Source organism: Sardina pilchardus, chromosome 8, assembly GCF_963854185.1.
Source record: "Sardina pilchardus chromosome 8, fSarPil1.1, whole genome shotgun sequence".
NCBI lineage: Eukaryota > Metazoa > Chordata > Actinopteri > Clupeiformes > Clupeidae > Sardina > Sardina pilchardus.
The window spans coordinates 23,054,006-23,071,087 of record NC_085001.1 but is presented as its reverse complement, the minus strand read 5'-3'; the positions used below and the strand labels follow the sequence as shown (position 1 = coordinate 23,071,087).

At 43.4% G+C, this 17,082-nt stretch overlaps 2 protein-coding genes across 2 annotated transcripts in view; one reads left to right on the top strand and one right to left on the bottom strand.

The window, feature by feature from the left end:
* Positions 1 to 1,583: 1,583 nt before the first annotated feature.
* Positions 1,584 to 8,899, top strand: ccnh (cyclin H). The gene is made up of 10 exons (XM_062543256.1): positions 1,584 to 1,938; positions 2,259 to 2,385; positions 2,471 to 2,590; positions 2,726 to 2,799; positions 2,934 to 3,144; positions 3,235 to 3,398; positions 5,016 to 5,083; positions 5,317 to 5,422; positions 8,508 to 8,571; positions 8,673 to 8,899. The coding sequence occupies exons 2-10, from the start codon at positions 2,269 to 2,271 to the stop codon at positions 8,706 to 8,708; spliced, it is 960 nt and encodes a 319-aa protein (XP_062399240.1). The 5' UTR covers positions 1,584 to 1,938; positions 2,259 to 2,268; the 3' UTR covers positions 8,709 to 8,899.
* Positions 8,900 to 9,822: 923 nt separating this feature from the next.
* The window catches only part of rasa1a (RAS p21 protein activator (GTPase activating protein) 1a), a 39,324-nt gene continuing 32,064 nt past the window's right edge, over positions 9,823 to 17,082 (bottom strand). The window contains exons 13-25 of the mRNA XM_062543254.1: positions 16,743 to 16,823; positions 16,427 to 16,584; positions 16,205 to 16,281; positions 15,747 to 15,919; positions 14,640 to 14,799; positions 13,280 to 13,422; positions 12,824 to 12,939; positions 12,103 to 12,189; positions 11,716 to 11,783; positions 11,044 to 11,132; positions 10,802 to 10,879; positions 10,527 to 10,661; positions 9,823 to 10,291 (exon numbers count right to left, since the gene is read on the bottom strand). Of these exons, the coding sequence (XP_062399238.1) occupies positions 10,208 to 10,291; positions 10,527 to 10,661; positions 10,802 to 10,879; positions 11,044 to 11,132; positions 11,716 to 11,783; positions 12,103 to 12,189; positions 12,824 to 12,939; positions 13,280 to 13,422; positions 14,640 to 14,799; positions 15,747 to 15,919; positions 16,205 to 16,281; positions 16,427 to 16,584; positions 16,743 to 16,823 (1,449 nt within the window). The 3' untranslated portion in view covers positions 9,823 to 10,207. The remainder of the gene's footprint in view (positions 10,292 to 10,526; positions 10,662 to 10,801; positions 10,880 to 11,043; positions 11,133 to 11,715; positions 11,784 to 12,102; positions 12,190 to 12,823; positions 12,940 to 13,279; positions 13,423 to 14,639; positions 14,800 to 15,746; positions 15,920 to 16,204; positions 16,282 to 16,426; positions 16,585 to 16,742; positions 16,824 to 17,082) is intronic.

Here is a 17,082-nt window from a genome sequence, read left to right as displayed (position 1 = left end):
AATATAATAAATATTACTGCTGGTTGTAGATATGATTCTAAAACCTCAGTTTTGTGGTTAGAAAAAATATATTCAGACAGACAGACAGACAGACAGACAGATAGACAGATAGATACACTGATAGATAGATAGATAGATAGATAGATAGATAGATAGATAGATATAGCCTACATACAGTAGGCAAATAAATATAATAGATAGATAGATAGATAGATAGATAGATAGATATGAATAGACATATTTAAGGCAGTTATATTTGCAAACCATATGACGAAACATGGGAAGGCAGACCCTAATGGTAAAACGACAGAGAGGCAAATGATAAAAGATCAGAAGCACTTACAGCATCCATGGTCCCTAGTGGTGGCAATGTTTCAGAACAGTCCATATCACAGCTGCAAACATTCGATAACAGAGAAGACATGTTGGTGTTTTGCCAAATGACAGTTTGAAGAAAAATCATTATATTTCCCCACCATGTTCCATAGAATCCTTATTTCAATCAGGTGCAAAGACCTCCCTGTCAGTGTTTCATAGCCCTCTGAAGTCAGATTAATGATTAAGCCATATTGATTATTAGCCTAGCGATAGCTAGTTGTCTCAAATGTCATCTTTTCTCTCAAGACAGGACTTATGAATAAACAGGCGACATTTTATTTACTCTGCACATTTCCAAGCTGACAATTTCCAAAAGATGACTAACCACACACTCTTGTCTGGGTGAAGTCTTTACAGTGTTGAGACAGTATCACAGCCAGACTGTCTGATCAATTCTTTGAGTGGGCTAAGCGTCTTGGAAAAACTATGCTAAATGCAACTGCTACCCATAGCCGTTAGATAGATGATAGATAGATAGATAGATACTTTACTGATCCCCAAGGGGAAATTCAAGTAGCCTACATCAGGAGACTTTGATTTAGATTTAGGAAAGATTCTTGAAAAGGAATCCCCCCTGAACTTTACTCAAAAGACTAACGTTACAATCTTTCAAGAATCTTTCCCAAATCTTGTCTTCTGGTGTAAGGATGGCTTTAATGTAATGCTAATTGGATAATTAAATTAGTCTACTGCTTGACACTACTTTTTACCTGGTGGTAATAGCCTACACCTTGCAGTGTGTTCACATCATAGATGATATAAATAAAATATTCGGCATATTATTCACATCTATGGATGAATTTCTCCAAAGCCGGTGATGGCCATAGACTGACAAGTAAACAATATATCCCAGTCTTCTTCCTAACCACTAGGAGTCAACCATGAGTTTTTGTGTTAAAAATATAAAAATAAATAGTGAAGGCTCCGCAAATAAGTGAGAATAAGTCCAAGCGGAAACGAAACTGTCAGATTTAAATCAGGAATTAAATTAAATAGATACATGTAATCGACTGTTGATAACAGTGTAGTTTCATTGAACATATGGATGACATCCGCACGAGACACAATACAGAGGGACCGTTTGTTTACCCATGTCCAGACTTCTCCAAAAATGGGACTTTTAACTTATTCACCACAACATACTTCCGTTATGACAAATCTACTACACCTTGTATTGCCGTTGAGTTCACGCAACTAGTGAAAAGGAAGGATTCAAAGATAGTTGCATAGAAGTAACCGGTAGCATCCATTTGCGCAAAGTTGTTTACTATTCATTTATTTAAATACACTTTGGACATTTTCATCTTTCCAGCGTGATAAATTGTAACCGACACCCTCGAAACCACTCCTGAATTGGAAAACAAGACGGGAAACGAACCACCATGACGATATGTCATAAGACATCTATCGCAAGATAGCATAGCCTTCGTTAAAAGATAACGTTAGCGTCGTCTGATTTACTAGTGCTATAGCAACATTTGTTACATTAACTCAAACTGACCTCTTTCTGGGAAGGCACTGGGAATAAAATCATCACATCGCCAGAGCTGTTATCTCGTGGTAAGTAGGCGAGCTTTAGAATTGTGCAGTTGTTCATCTGGCAACGTTAGGCTACTATTTTCAGTGATAGCTCAGTAAGTTAAGTTATCTTGCAATGCACCTTTTACTGTCTATGCGATGCACCTGTCTATGTGCAATATGTTAAATAACCAACAGTATTCCAAATAGATAGATAACGTCAGCCTGAAAATCAGAAATATCTATGGGTTGTGACTTTTTCAAGTGCGTTAAATCCACGGCGAATTGGATACTTCATCTGTGTACAGTACAGTAGCATTATGCAGTGTGAAATGTATAATGGTGTCTGTCTCTGTCTGCAGTTTTCCAATTATGTACCACATCAGTTCTCAGAAAAAGTATTGGCTTTTCGAAAATGAGGCCAGCCTGGAGAAACAAAGATACGAAGCTAATCAGAAGTTTCGCTCAAAGACTTTGGCAAGTGGAAAGGTACGATGCAAACTATTCACTTATATGTTAAGATATTTAGTGTTTCAGTTGCTATCAGCTTGATGTTTTGTCTCACCCTCTGCAGGCAGTCAACGAGTCTTTATTTCTTGACCCCCATGAGGAGATGGTGCTCTTCAGACACTATGAGAAGAGGCTAGTGGACTTCAGTGTCATTTTCAAACCTACAATGCCAAAATCCGTCGTGGTAAAGCAACTCATAATAAACTTCTTTGGAAAACAAATACATTGTGAAAATTGCTGTCTCTTTCAAAAAAATCTTGAATCACATCTTTCTTTCTCTCTCTCTCTCTCTCTCTCTCTCTCTCTCTCTTTCTCTTAGGGCACAGCAATCATGTATTTTCGGAGGTTTTATTTGAACAATTCACTGATGGAGTATCATCCTAGGACAATAATGTACGTTTGATTATTTTCCCGACACACACTGGAGACAATAGTGACTGAGCAACCCCACGTGCTGCATATTCTTTTGCAATTAGCTTTGCTTATGTAGGGTCACGCCATATGTGTACACTTATCTGCTTCGACAGGTTGACGTGTGCATACCTCTCCTGCAAGGTGGACGAGTTCAATGTGTCCAGCACACAGTTTGTAGGCAATCTTCAGGAGACACCTGCAGGGCAAGAGAAGGCCTTGGAGCAGATCTTGGAGTATGAGCTCCTCCTCATCCAACAGCTCAACTTCCACCTGGTGATTCATACCCCTTATCGACCTATGGAGGGCTTGCTCATCGACCTGAAGGTAAGACTTCCAGCGCATCCATTGTTTGCAGCTGGTCTGAAAGTCCACCTTCCACCTGTCAGTGAGCGCTCTCTCTATGTCTCCTCCTAGACAAGGTATCCAATGCTGGAGAATCCTGAGGTGCTGAGGAAGAGTGCGGATGACTTCCTCAACCGGGCCACTGTAACTGATGCTGGACTCTTGGCTTCACCCTCCCAAATTGCCCTGACCGCTGTGCTTAACAGTGCCTCTCGGGCTGGGCTCAACATGGAGAGGTGGGTGCTGTTTGGACATGCCTGCTTTCCCAAAGCAAAGGCATCATTCCCTTATATGTGTCTCCTTACAAAAAATGAAATATTTGCGGCAGATTTGCAGCAATCTTGTGTGTAATTTGTGGGAAAAATTAGTTCCAATAAAAAAGGATGTATGTCCGCATCACTGCTATTTGCTGCCTGAGGAAGACCCAGCAGGGTCGAAACATTGCTTGTTTTTTAAACATTAAATGGGAGCAAATAACAGTGTTGCAGACATTACATCATTTTTATTGAAGCTAGTTCCATTTGTCCTGCTCTTGCAAGGTGGGATGTGCACACAACTACTCTTTTTAAACAAATGAGTTCACCAGAAAATATTGCCAGAAGTTTGCCAATGTCCAGCAAAGTTTGCCACTAGTGGCAAATGTGTTCTCCAGTAATTTGCCACCACACTAAGCCAACAATAGCAAACTTACAATGAACTTCTGGTGACAAACGTAATTTGCATATGAAAATATGACCAAAATATGCTGCAAATTTGCAGCAACTGTTCACCACAAACCTGACATTTCTGTAAGTGTTTATAGCTCCAGAGACTTGATTTCCCCCTAGCCAGAGTTGAGCGACTGATCAGTGAGTTGTAGCCCCCTCCATTATGGGATGTACTGACTCAAACAAGGTGGGACCTGGAGCCAGAGAGATTGGCAGTGCACTATGGGCCTGGCATGTCAGCGGTTTAATGAGAGCGCATTGGGTTTTCTGCCTAATGTGATTGAAACTGTTCAAAACACCAGAATTTGCCCACTCAATCCCTTTATGACTCTAAATGGGTCATGTTTCAGTGGTGGTGTGGCAATGCAAACCAACTCCCTAATTAATGCTCTGTAGCTGTGATATTGTTTCATTCCTACATAATTGAATTGAAAAGAGTCTTTAACTGTAAATGAGTTCTTAGTGACTATCCCTGCATGTCATGTTGGCTTGGAGCAGAAATGTAGGGCTAGCGTCTGCTAGTGTGTGGCTGTATGTTGCGCCCTCCTAGTGTCCGCTGCTTCGCCTGTCATGGGACCTGTCCATGGTGCTGGAAGCTCAAAGCTGTCTTTGTCCGACCCTTTAAACTTTTGGTTTCTTGCATAATGGTTCTCCAGTTCTCGGACAGCATGATTGGGACCTCTCACAAGGGCACCCGACTTGCTCTGCAAAGCTAGGAAGATGTGTGTTAGTTTTCAGTGACCTGCAGATGCCATCCGGCCCACATCATCCTGTCATCTAGTAGGGCAGCCAGAGATCCTTGATTACTAGCTCCATTTCAACCAAACTGGGACATGGTTTACACAAGTGCCATGACCGCCAGCCAATAGAGCTGACTTCTAAAGGCTCCTGGGGAAAACATGACAGGCACAGCTCATGCTAAGGTCTCTGAACCAGTACTCAGGTTTTTTAAGGATCTGGTTGTGCGGGGCAGAGGGAGACTTAGGCCACATACAGCAGGACCTGTCTGTCTATCTATCTATCTATCTATCTATCTATCTATCTATCCAGTGATTGATCTGCTTATATGTATGCATCTGAGTAATCACACTTCATTGCAGTAGCATTTGCAAAAGTACTACAGCAATCCTTTTGTATTTTCTCCAGCTATTTGACAGAATGCATGGGATTTAAGGACAAGGAAAGTATGTCAAAACTGATGGACACCATGAGAAGTAAGTTCTTCCAATCACTTTAGCTAATATTTAAGCATACTCCCACACATAATGAAATTGTCATATATTATGTTCTTACTTAAGTAGTGATTTACTGATTACATTTCTCACTAATTTGAAATATAGCATCTGTCTTTGTGCTAGCTGTGCAAAGTCCAGGTGCGTCAGAGGGAGCCCAAACGGATTTCATTACATTTTCAATCTTTGTAATACCATTATTGAATTTCATGCAGAAATTAAACAACTCACCAAAAAATATGAGCTGCCAAAACCTGAAGAGGTCAACATGTGTAAACAGAAGCTGGAAAGGATCCACGCAGAATTCTCATCCACTAACCTGTGAGTACACTGACTAGAAATGATCTTAACGTACACCGTGACTGTCCTCAGAGTAGCAATATTGCATATAGGGCCTGTCCACCAATCACGTTTTTTATGCTGACAGCACCCTCAACTTCCTGTTCAGTTGTGATTGGTTGAGAGAGAAGTGACATTGACGAGCCCAGCGCTGTTCTAAAAGTTGAGCAGATTTCAACTTTCAGCGTTCTGAGCACTGCGGGGAAAAAAACAGTCAGTGCCGAGGGCTTTTCTCTGTAGGGGGCACTGAGCGTAGGGAACACTGAACTTCATACATTTGTATTGAAATTCGCTGCCGTGGGCACAAAAAACGTGATTGGTGAACACATGCCCTTATTCCCTGTTAAGGAAGTGATGTACTGTAAGCAGCAAGGGACAAGCACACTTCTACAGTACCTACCTATTTCCTTCTTCCCCTGCCCTTTTTTAACACTTAGCCGACTACCAAGCAGTTTTTCACATAGCACAGAAGGACCAAATTCAGAGTCATGAAGAAATACTAACAGTTTTATTCAGCCTGGTCGGTCAGTTTTGTTTTCGCCCCAAACACGTATCTAAGATGCAAAAGTGGCTATATTAATCAAATAGAAAAATAAAAAATACATCAGCTCTCTGATATAACAAGGAGACATTATCAGTACAGTATCAGTCTGTGTTGGGACTAGGGCCCAGGGCACGGATTCACTGTGGAGATCTGTCTTGACTTGCGTACCGTGGTGAAGGACACTGAGGTTTTCTTGGGTTTCTGTGACAACAGCAATGCACATCAGATGACCGATCATGTACAGTACAAACACCTTGGAATACTTTGGGGAAACAGTGTGCATATGGACAGACCTGTTGGGTGAACAATGTAAATGTTATGCAGCGTTTGCGGTCAGTGGATGTTTGAGAGTTTGGGCTAAACACATTGTTGGGACAGTGTTCATTGAAAGGGTGCAAAAACTGGTCAAAAGCCAAGCTACAACATCTGCCAAGGCTACACTCTTAGAAGAGGGTTCTTCATCCCCGAAAAAAAAGTACTTTGAAATGTTCTATGAAGGAATCAGCAAAGGGTTCCTCATAGAGCCCTTCTGGCTATCAGTTTTAGAAGCAAAGAACACTTGATCAGTTCTAGCCGAGAGAGGGATATGTGTAAACCATTGGGAGAAAGCTAACCATCTTGAACCTAGAAGTTCTACCTTAGAACTGCAGTAACTTCAAGATCCTTGGTTCTCTCAGAATAGCATATACAGCATACGAGTTGTATCAAATGTAAACACATGCACGGAGCACAAGGGGCTAAAACACTTTGTCTATCATACAAAGTTGAGTTGCCATACAAATATTTTCATCTATCAAACACAAATGTAAGTTTTTTTTTTTCTTTTCTTTTTTTTTCTTTCTTTTTCAAGGATACAAGCTCAGGTGTTTTTTACGATTAACTATGAGGCTAAGCAAAGCAGCTGAAGTGTACAGTCGGTACTCTGGTAATGTCCCACGCTCGGTAACCTCCCTGTTCCAGGGGGGTGATCCGCGTTTGTGGCGATCCAGTTGGTTGTGTCTAGATAGAGACTTTTAATTAAGGCTTGTGTTCAGGAGAGGTGCTGTGTGTCGTTTCCCTGATGGGGGACGCGTTCATCGCGGCCTTTATCTCGGGTCACTTGGGGCTGACAAGCAAAGGTTGTCCGTGAAGTGGGATGGATTCCCGCAGATCTCAGGAATCCACGCTTGCTACAGGATGCCTGCAGGCAGCCGATTTTCACAAATTGAAAGTCCGACAGAGATGTCCGTTTGCGGTTGAAGTAAAAGCATCAAGAAGGGAGAGGCGCAGAGCGTTTTTGATTTTTAAGCTGCTTTTGGTTAGGATGCACAATGTATTCTATATAATAAGAATAACGTTTTAGGTCCAAATAGGGTAACCGCACCACTTCAGGGGGTCATTTTAAGCACACTAACAACAGAATGAGAAGCATACAGTATATTCGAAATAAGTTAGGATGGACAAAAGATTATATTTGGAGCTGTTTTGGTATATATGAGGTCATTGGTAAACATCTCAGCTCCAGCATCGTTGATTTGTTTTCCCCCTTCTGTCTTTCTTTTCTGATTGTTCATGTAACTAAATCCTGTTGGGAGTCGTTTTCTTGTTGATATCCACTTCACATAACCTGGATGGTAGTCAGTATAGTACATTCGTTTCTGCAAGACAAAGCGTGTGCAGTGTTAGGCCATAGAAACATGTTAGACAGCATATTGTGAAGATTGGCTTTCAGCCTGTTCTCCTCAGCCATAGCAAAAGCTCAGAAATATCAGGCTGCCAGTGTTAGTTTGAGAATTTAAGAACCTCTTTGTGTCTAGGTCGGGGAAGACTTTGAAGATGGAGGAAAGCGACACTATTCAACAGAAATAAATAAATGAATAAAGGAAATTGGGCGTACCTTATCTCATCTACATCTTATTTGGCACAGAGGATAAAAGAACAGTGTTTCTCTGTCAAGACGTTAATGAACCCGAGAGCCTTGACAAAAAAAACCCACATCTTTCATCCCCTTTAAGACAAAAAAATTGAATTAAGGTTGTGTGTTTTTTTTTTTTTTTTTTTTGGAAGTGCGAGCTTTTCCTCTGTTGTTAAATCTGTTTAGACCTTTAAAGAATTTCTGTTAGAAACAAGCAGTTGGTAACAGTGGCTGGTGCACAGGGCTCGTCTTGTGTTTGGTAACAGTGGCTGGTGCACAGGGCTCGTCTTGTGTTTGGTCCCCCCTACTCCTTGAACAATATATTTTACAATATCTTGCAGTCTGATGAGTCTCATGCATGCACAGTACATTAGCATAACATCAGTGTGCATCTACAAAGGCATTGCTGTCATGCAGAGTGTCAAAAACAGTTTGTGGGATGCATGTGCACTTAATTATGACGATGGATGGAGCATGATGAGGGACATGGAAATGATCCGATGAAGAGAGAGGTTTCAGTACACTCATAATGGGAGGTTTCAGTACACTCTAAACACAGCCCGACACAATCAGTGTGGAAAAATTGAGATTCTTATGGCTGTTCTGGTCGTCTCCTCGTCTTCTCACAGGAAAAGGAAACGAGGACACGAGGAGGAACATGAGGTCGCCAAAAAGCCACTTCTCACCGAGGACGTAAGTGAAGTCCTAACTCTAACTCTTTTAACACATATGCATGCATAGTTACAGTATATGGATTTTGTCTTTCCTTGTGGTCTAATGAGGGCCATTTGCAGGAGGTCTGGACAGATGAGGATCTGGATTCCCTGTGAAGACCACTAGGCACCATGGCAGCATGTTGGCTCTGCTGCTGATGACACATGGATGGACAAGTTCTTCCAGAGCAGTATTCTATCGCTCAGTTTGATCCATATTTACAGATGCGCTTTCCTGTGAATGCATCGTCATGAGTCTTGTAGACTTTTTTTTTTTTTTAAGAATTAAATATTTTTTTCTTACAATACATTGGATTCTGACTTGGCTGTCATTTTCAAAGATCATTCTTACAGATAGATCAAACATATTCCAATTTCATCACCTCAGAGAAAAGGCAATAATATGTCATATCCACATCCACAATCAGAGAGGCATGCAACTTTTCTTTTGTATTCACACCATGACCTGTACACAGACACGGGAATGGCTTGGCACTATTACGAGAACCATATTTCAATCAGTTAGCATTTCATTTGCAAAGTTACACAAGGGCATTCAGTGATGACTGGCAGATTGATGAGATGTGCCTGACTAAATTATGAGAGACTGTACATTGTTAATTTATAAAAACAGATTTAATAAGTGCATGCATCCTTGATACAGTCTGAACTATTTGCAAATCAACTGTTGTGTAAACATAACAGACTTCCATGAGCTCTTCCCAAGATCATGCTTTTTCTTTCTTTTTTTGTTGTTTCATTTTTCTCTTGTACTTTCTATGTGTGGCCTCAGGAAAGGCCCAGCCCCTTTACAGATATGTGAAACAATTCATAGACAAAAAATGCAGCTTCTTTCAATTTATATACTCATGATTCCAGCAAGAGAATTTATTGTCCTGATATAAAATACCCATACGCTCTGCCAACAAAATAAGAAATCCAATCTACAATAGAATTGTGACCGAACCAAAGGAGATGGATGAGCGGAGAAGCAAGTCAGCATATTTGCATATATGACCACATAATATGTCAGTCTGAAATGTATAAAAAAAAAAAAAAAACCTTTACAGATCACACAATCCAGTTAATGTATAGGGATGGAAGTTTGAGAGGGGGTGGGGATGGGGGGGAGGGGGGGCAGCGGTAGCATTCAGTCACGTGACTAACCTTCCTCACTTAAAGCCGAGACACAAACTGCTGAGAAGACTTTGGCAACCAGGAATTTGAATACTTTTGGAGGATTCATGAAGCTTTTTTTCCTGTTCATTTTACATCACAGACATCAAACTCAGACTTGGTCAACTGTATGTGTTCAAAGTGCGGAAACGGAGGATAGGGGTGCGGGGGGGGACACACAAACAGACTCCTGTGTGTGAAACGGTCGACATGAATGTGTCACAGTCACAACAGGAGTCGGGGTCTTGGCTTGGTTTTGACACTCTGGTGGCAGAAGTTGCATAGTTGTCATGGAGGATGATGAAACGAAGGAGGATGGGGATGATGACTGGGTGATGGGTGGTGGTGGTGGTGGTTGCCGTAGTGATGTGGGTGGAAAGTGCTGGATCCCATTTGCTACTCCGTACACAGAGGAGAACAGACAGAGGGGGGGGAGGGAACTACCTGCTGCTGTTGGACATGGCATAGTGGGCCTGCTTTTGCTGCAGGAGCTCAGTGATGGCCAGCAACTTCTTCAGCACGTGCTGCACAAAACGAGAACAGGAAAACACATGGCGTCAACTTTACTATGTCATTTTACACAGAATAATTACACAGGTACTGAATGCTGTCTACATGAGATGACAGTTCAGAAGAGTTTGAACATCACCGTGATTCTGTATACAGCACCACGCACACACACACAAGTTTGAACACATCTGAGATTCCGTCTACAGCAGCACCACACACAAACACGCACACACACACACACACACACACCTGCTGGGCGCCCCGCTCATTGCTACGGGTGCGGAGCTCGTCTGAGTGAGTGGCACAGATCTCATGCAGGGCAGCCAGGTCACGGGACAGGTCCGTCCTAAAGTGCTCAGTGACCTCAGGGAGGTCTGGGACATTCTGTAGAGAACACACACACACATATCCATTACTGCTGGAACAGCACGATATCTCACAGGGATTGTTTTTTTTTTTTCCATGAGCATGAACTGGCAATGGAGAGGTCTGACAAATGGAGAGGAAAAGAAGATCTGACATACTCCCAGCTCGTCCAGGAACATGATCATCCGATGTTTGTTGTTCTTGATAAACGGATTCACCCCCTCCATGTATGGCTCCTAGAGACGAGACAAACACAAGCACCCATCCTGCTATTCAACAACACCCTTAGGAGAAATGTCCAAACATTCACTTTTCATTTTGAGGTATGAGGTACATTCAACTCCAAAACTGTGGCCTTGTCCGCTCATTAGTCTGGACTCTGATGCCTGGGGGATTGTACCTTGGCGCCAAACTCCACCAGGTTGGCGAGATTCTGGACAGACTTGGCTACCAGGGTGAGCGTCCTGACGGCCGTGGAGGAGGGAGGATCTACAGGGATGAGGGAACACAAGTCAAACACACATCTCTAACATTAGATTTGGGGAGTACACTTTGGAAGTACTCAGAGTTAAGGTCCGTTCACACCAAGAACAATAACTATAAACAAATACTGGTCTTGTTAATATGAATGACAGCGTTCACACATAAACTGTAACGATAACGTCATGATGAATGATACGATTGGGGATAACTTTACAAAGAGCGATTTTGAGAACGATAAAAAAAGCTAATTGCCAATCAAAACCCATCACATTCATTAACACAAAGAGAGACTCTGCCTATCGTTGGTCAGTGTGGACACTTTTATAGTTATGGTTCTTGTTATAGTTATCGTTCTTGGTGTGAATGGCCCTTTACTCTGTTCAAGTATTGTGATTGATAAGTGGTTAAAATGTTCACTAGTTTGCATTAAAGGAATACACCCTGTGCCCAGTATTGTTCTATTCTAACACCTTGTTGACTGTTGTGTTTCCCTATCAATGTTATGTCACAGCTGATCAGTCAACTAATCTACTGTATAACATGTTGGTGGAATGTGGAAATGTCAGCCAATAGCAGGAGCTGAACTCACCAGCGATAATGTTGAACAATCTGGGGTTGAGAATGGCTGGACAGATGAGTCGCAAGAACACAAAGCCACTGCAAGAGAGAGGAGAGGTCAGTAGAGTCCATTCCTTTAGTTACAGCGGGTAAAGGGGGCTCGCCTTTCTCCCAAATAAAACTTACAGACCTATTATAAATGGATTTTTGTCTTAAAGACCTCTAATATTTTAAGGTTTCTACAACGTTTTTATCTCTTTTTTTTATTATTATTATTATTATTTTCTTTTTTAAGATTTTGATATTGGTCAACTTTTTATAAACAGTATATGCTAAGCAAAACGTCCTGCATGAGAACAAACTCAACCAAATATGACCTTTTCTAAAAATAGAAATAGAAGTCCTTGTGGTTTATTACCTTACTACTCTGGTCCTCATGGTGGTGTTGGTTGGCCACTTCTGCTGCACAGACTTCTGCAAGCAGCCGTAGATATACCTCAATGTCCTGTTTTACAGAGGACATGGGAGGAGATGAGTCAACATGAGGTCTTCTTTCACTTCCCCACAAACCAAAAGGGTGACATATAGGCACACAAACCACACAAAATACACAACGAGAGCGCTAACTAGCTGAGGCGTCCTATAAATGAGTATGTACAATTTGTGGCTGGGAGTTCTGGCTAAATGTGTGTTTGTAAATGCTTTTTGAAGTAGCTATGTATGGCTCCTAGAGATACGCACCCATCCTGCTATTCAACAACACCCTGAAATGTCAACACACCGAAAAATGTCCAAACATTCACTTTTCATTTTTTAGGTATGAGGTATATTCAACACGGTTGGCCATCCACAGCATGCCAACTTCGTTTTCTCCTTTGGCACACAGCTCACACACACACACACACACACACACACACACACACACACACACACACGCACACACACACACACACACACACACACACACTACTCCTTTGGCTGCTCACAGCAACCCCGCCGGTCACACATTTGCTGAGGAATTACTAAGTCGCTGGGCCAATTCTAAGGCCGCTGCGCTGACGGACCCCGCGACTCCTGCAGGAAGGGTGCGGTAATGAAGGGAGGTCAGCCAAGAGTTGTGGGAATGCGTCCGTGCTTACGGTGGTAAGATCTCGGCGGCCATGAAGATCTTCTCCACCAGCTCGGACAGGATGTTGAGGAGCTGCGCCAGGTTCAGGCTCACGTCCTCGTTCTTCTCCAGCTTGGAGGGGTTCAGCTGTAGCCATGGGGTGTTACACAGTTAGGAAGAATAAACAAGGGTGTGTACGCCATATCAAAATATTTGATCTCTGATCCCTGCATATAAGGGAATTACATTGACAAAGTACAAGTCAATTTAGTCAATGCAGTAAATAAAAACATAAACACACACATATTGATGTGTAATACTGACATAAATCCTCACAGACCAAAGACTACATGCAAAATAGCCTTTGCTAAGAAAGAAGTTAACCTGCATACAGGTAGGTAAGAGAGACAGGGAACCGGAATGCAGAATGCAGAAGACAAACTTATTCCTCCCATGGCAGAAGTTGCCATGGTGGATGGAGGCTCACCTCGCACGACTGCTTGCTCTCCATGATCCTGAGGATGGTGTCCTTGAGGGCGTGGTGGACGAAGGGCGTAGCCGTGGCCTTCATGTACTGCTCCATCAGCGTGCTGGCCAGGGTGGTGGCGCGGAACAGCGTGGTGGCCTCGTCTTGGGTGGCACACAGACAGGGGGGTGGGTGGGGTGGGGTGGGGAAGAGTGGAGTGTTGGACCACTTAAAGGGCAAAACTCATGGCACTCAAATACATCATGGCAGCGGAGCACAGGAGACTGAGAGATCATCGTGACGTCTAAATAAATACACCAGAGTTCAGACGTGGAACAAGTGTCTGCATTCACAAGACTGCTCTGTGTGTGTGTTGTTCTGTAAACATATTATTAGCGCAAAAGAAACACTAGACTACAACATACATCTGGACAACTCTCAAGAGCAGCAGATCATCGTGGCATCTAGACATAAAAGCGCCTACAGATATCATGATAATGGAACAAACGTAAACACTAGATCAATGTATGACTGGATTATACAGCAACATCAAACTATGTGACTGCAACAGACAACAGACATTGTGTTCAATTCCAACCATCTGGTGATTTAACTGAAGTCACAGCAATCTTTCTTCTCTACATACGCCATTTGACAGGCTTCCAAAAACCCCTACTTTATATGTGAAAATGATGAGTCATTTACCCAAGTGTTACATGGGGGTCTGGCCACTTGGGAAGAGTACAAGTTATTACATTAGCTGACATTATGGGCCACTGAATGGAGTGATGGATGGCCCACCATATGGCCATAGGGAGAACGCGCTTGTCATTGTCACCTGACCACAGCCTCTCCAACTGAGAGAGCAAGAGTGTGTAAGAGTATAACCGAGAGAGAGAGGGAGAGAGAGAGAGAGGACGAGAGAGAGAGGATGAGAGAGAGAGAGAGAGAGAGAGAGAGAGAGAGAGAGAGAGAGAGAGAGAGAAAGAGTAATTGGACTGGTTCAGCGGTGCCAGACGACGTGCACTTATGGCCGTTCTAAACGGCGACTGGTTGGCTGAAGTGGCTCGTTAGGGGGAGAGGCACAATGAGCAGCCCTGAGGGAAATCCCACGAGCTCTCAAACATCTGTTGGCCCTGAAATATTCATCTGTGGACAAACAGCGGCGGCGGATGACAATGCTCTGTGTGTGTGTTTTGGAGATGGCAGTGTGAGTGTGTCTGTGTGCGTGTGTGTGTGTGTGTGTGTGTATGTGTGTGTGTATGTGAGAGAGTGAGTGAGTTTTTAGCATTTGTGAGTGAATGAGGTGTGTGTGTGTGTGTGTGTGTGTGTGTGTGTGTGTGTGTGATTCACGTGTGTAGAGTGAGAAAATCCCGCTCACCTTCCATGCTGATCTCGCGGTCGTTGAGGGTGCGGAGCAGGGGCGCCTCGGCCCGCTCGTGCCTGAAGATGCGCAGCAGGATGCTGGCCAGCAGGCTCCGGTCCTGCCCACAGACGTGCGCCAGCGCGTAGATCACGTGGAAGTCCTTCTGCAGGATGAGCTGCACACACAGAGGTACACACAGGGCACACACAGACCAACACAGAGGGACTGTATTAGGACAAACATAATAAAACCGCTGTGTGAACGGTGAAATAAACGTTTGAATAACGTTTATTGATAATAATAACAACAAAATAAATCTGTTTTTTTTTTCGATCTGTGCGATGCATTCCAGCCAGATGCGGGGAGCTAATTGAGCTATCTCTGATTTATCTATTTATCCTGTGAAGCTACATGTGCAGATGCGTTCTCACAAAAGCTATTTTCCAGAGCGATTTGTAATACTCAGCCAGGATTGGGTTCCATCTGTCCAGCTACAGTACAACAATCGGCTGTTGTGATTAGTTATTCTGAAACATAAGCTGGAGCACTGTCCATCTAAACTATTTTTTTCCCCTCTTGTGATATATCTTGTAACTTAATGGACATGTGAAATAGATTAATTCGTTGATTTTTGCCAGAATGGGTCTTCCAAGACTGAAATATTCACACGTTTAAGTGGTTTCAGACCTAAATCCAGGTCAGCTTGGGCCGTCTCTGTTGGACCATGCAGTCTACTTCTCTACACTCAGGCATGCTCATATAAGTCTGTGGTACGTGTTCAGACCTCCAGTGATCCACAGATCTAAAGACCTAACAGCAATAAGACTTGACAGACTTAAATGTAAATCGATGAGGTCAATTCCGACCAGGAAGGCTTGCTGTGCTCGAAACACGTCCCTCCTGAACAAGCTGCTAAACTAACTTGAGTGCGTGAGGCAGAATTCTTGATTGAGCATCATCTATGATCCATGCTCCCTTTCATCCGTGACAAGCTGTCCGTCACGATTGATTGTGCGAGTGTGGTGTGATGGAGTTGGAAGCGGCCTGCTGAGCGGGGGGTGGTGTATGCGTGTATGTGTGTGTGTGTGTGTGTGTGTGTGTGTGTGTGTGGGGCGGGCGTACCTCTTTGAACTCGCTGTACTCCTCCTCGGGCATGATCTTCTCCATGGAGTAGCGGGCGCGCACGCGAAGCGAGCCCGGCTCGATGCCCTTCAGCGGGATGTGGGAGCTCAGCGGGAACCACTCGTCGATCATCTGGCCCCGCTGCAACCGGTTTAGCTGACACCGCATGAACACTGAGGAGAAGATGTGGACACACACACACACAACCACAAACGAGAGAGAGAGAGAGCGTGAGAGAGAGAGTGAAAGAGAAAGAGAGAGTGAGAGAGGTATAAGACTTGGTATACACATGTATTTTTTAACCAGCAGAGCTTGCTGTGGGATATTTGCAAAGTCAACACCAGAGGGCAGTGTTGAACAATAAATGTAAGACTGTAATACCCTCAGCCCAAACAAAGACACAGGCTTTTGAAGGAACACAGAAAAAAAACATTCAAGATTCCAAACGATGCACTCACATATATCACTCTCCTTGCTTTTCTTGGTTTTGTTGCTCAGGCTGATCTCAAACCTGTTGATTTCACTTGACAGATCACTGGAGGGGAAAACAACAACAACAACAACAAATCATCCATTGTTCAGCAGCAATCATTTCTTTATTCACCAAAAGTAGTTGTGGCACTGAAAGCGAACCCCCCCCCCCCAGAACCCCCCTGGCGTTGCGAGGCGGCCGGACTCACTCGAAGATGAACTCCTCGGTGAAGACGGGGTTCTGGCCCTCTCGGTGGTGCGTCTTGGCCACCTGGACGCTGTTCAGGTAGATGTTGCAGTAGGGGTTGGTGAAGTGTTTGATGGGCAGCTTATGGGCCTCCTCCACATACAGCATCAGGCTGCTGACCTGAAAGGGGAGGACGAGAAAACGGTGAAGAATTAGAGTGGTGTGTGTGTGTGGGTGTGTGTGTGTTTGTTTGTGATGCCTGTGTGTGAATGAATTTATGATGGGGGATATGGGTATGACTAATGTGCATGCATGGATCTGTGTTTGTGAGAGAGTACCTGGCGAAGTCTCTTGTTGGAGGTGGACTGTGTCGGTTTCCTAAGGTTACTGCAGAACGTCTGTAAGCATTTCATCCAGTCCTGATAGGGACACGTTAAGTAGAAGGTCAAGCCAAACAAACACACGCAGAGATAAGACGCACAAACACACATTACATCCCATCCCATTACAATATAAACAAACACACCGTATGGAGACAAAAAAAAAACATCCAAAACACACACAAACATAGACAGAGACAGACAGACGTATATGCAGACGTATATGCACACACACACACACACACACACACACACACACACACACACACACACACACACACACACACACACACACACA

What these genes read in the sequence shown, in the direction of transcription:
- ccnh (XM_062543256.1), top strand. Translation starts at nt 2,269, where the DNA reads ATGTACCACATCAGTTCTCAGAAAAAGTATTGGCTTTTCGAAAATGAG. An exon ending in GCTTGCTCATCGACCTGAAG is followed by an intron (nt 3,145 to 3,234) that starts GTAAGACTTCCA and finishes GTCTCCTCCTAG; the next exon opens with ACAAGGTATCCAATGCTGGA. An exon ending in AGCCACTTCTCACCGAGGAC is followed by an intron (nt 8,572 to 8,672) that starts GTAAGTGAAGTC and finishes GGCCATTTGCAG; the next exon opens with GAGGTCTGGACAGATGAGGA.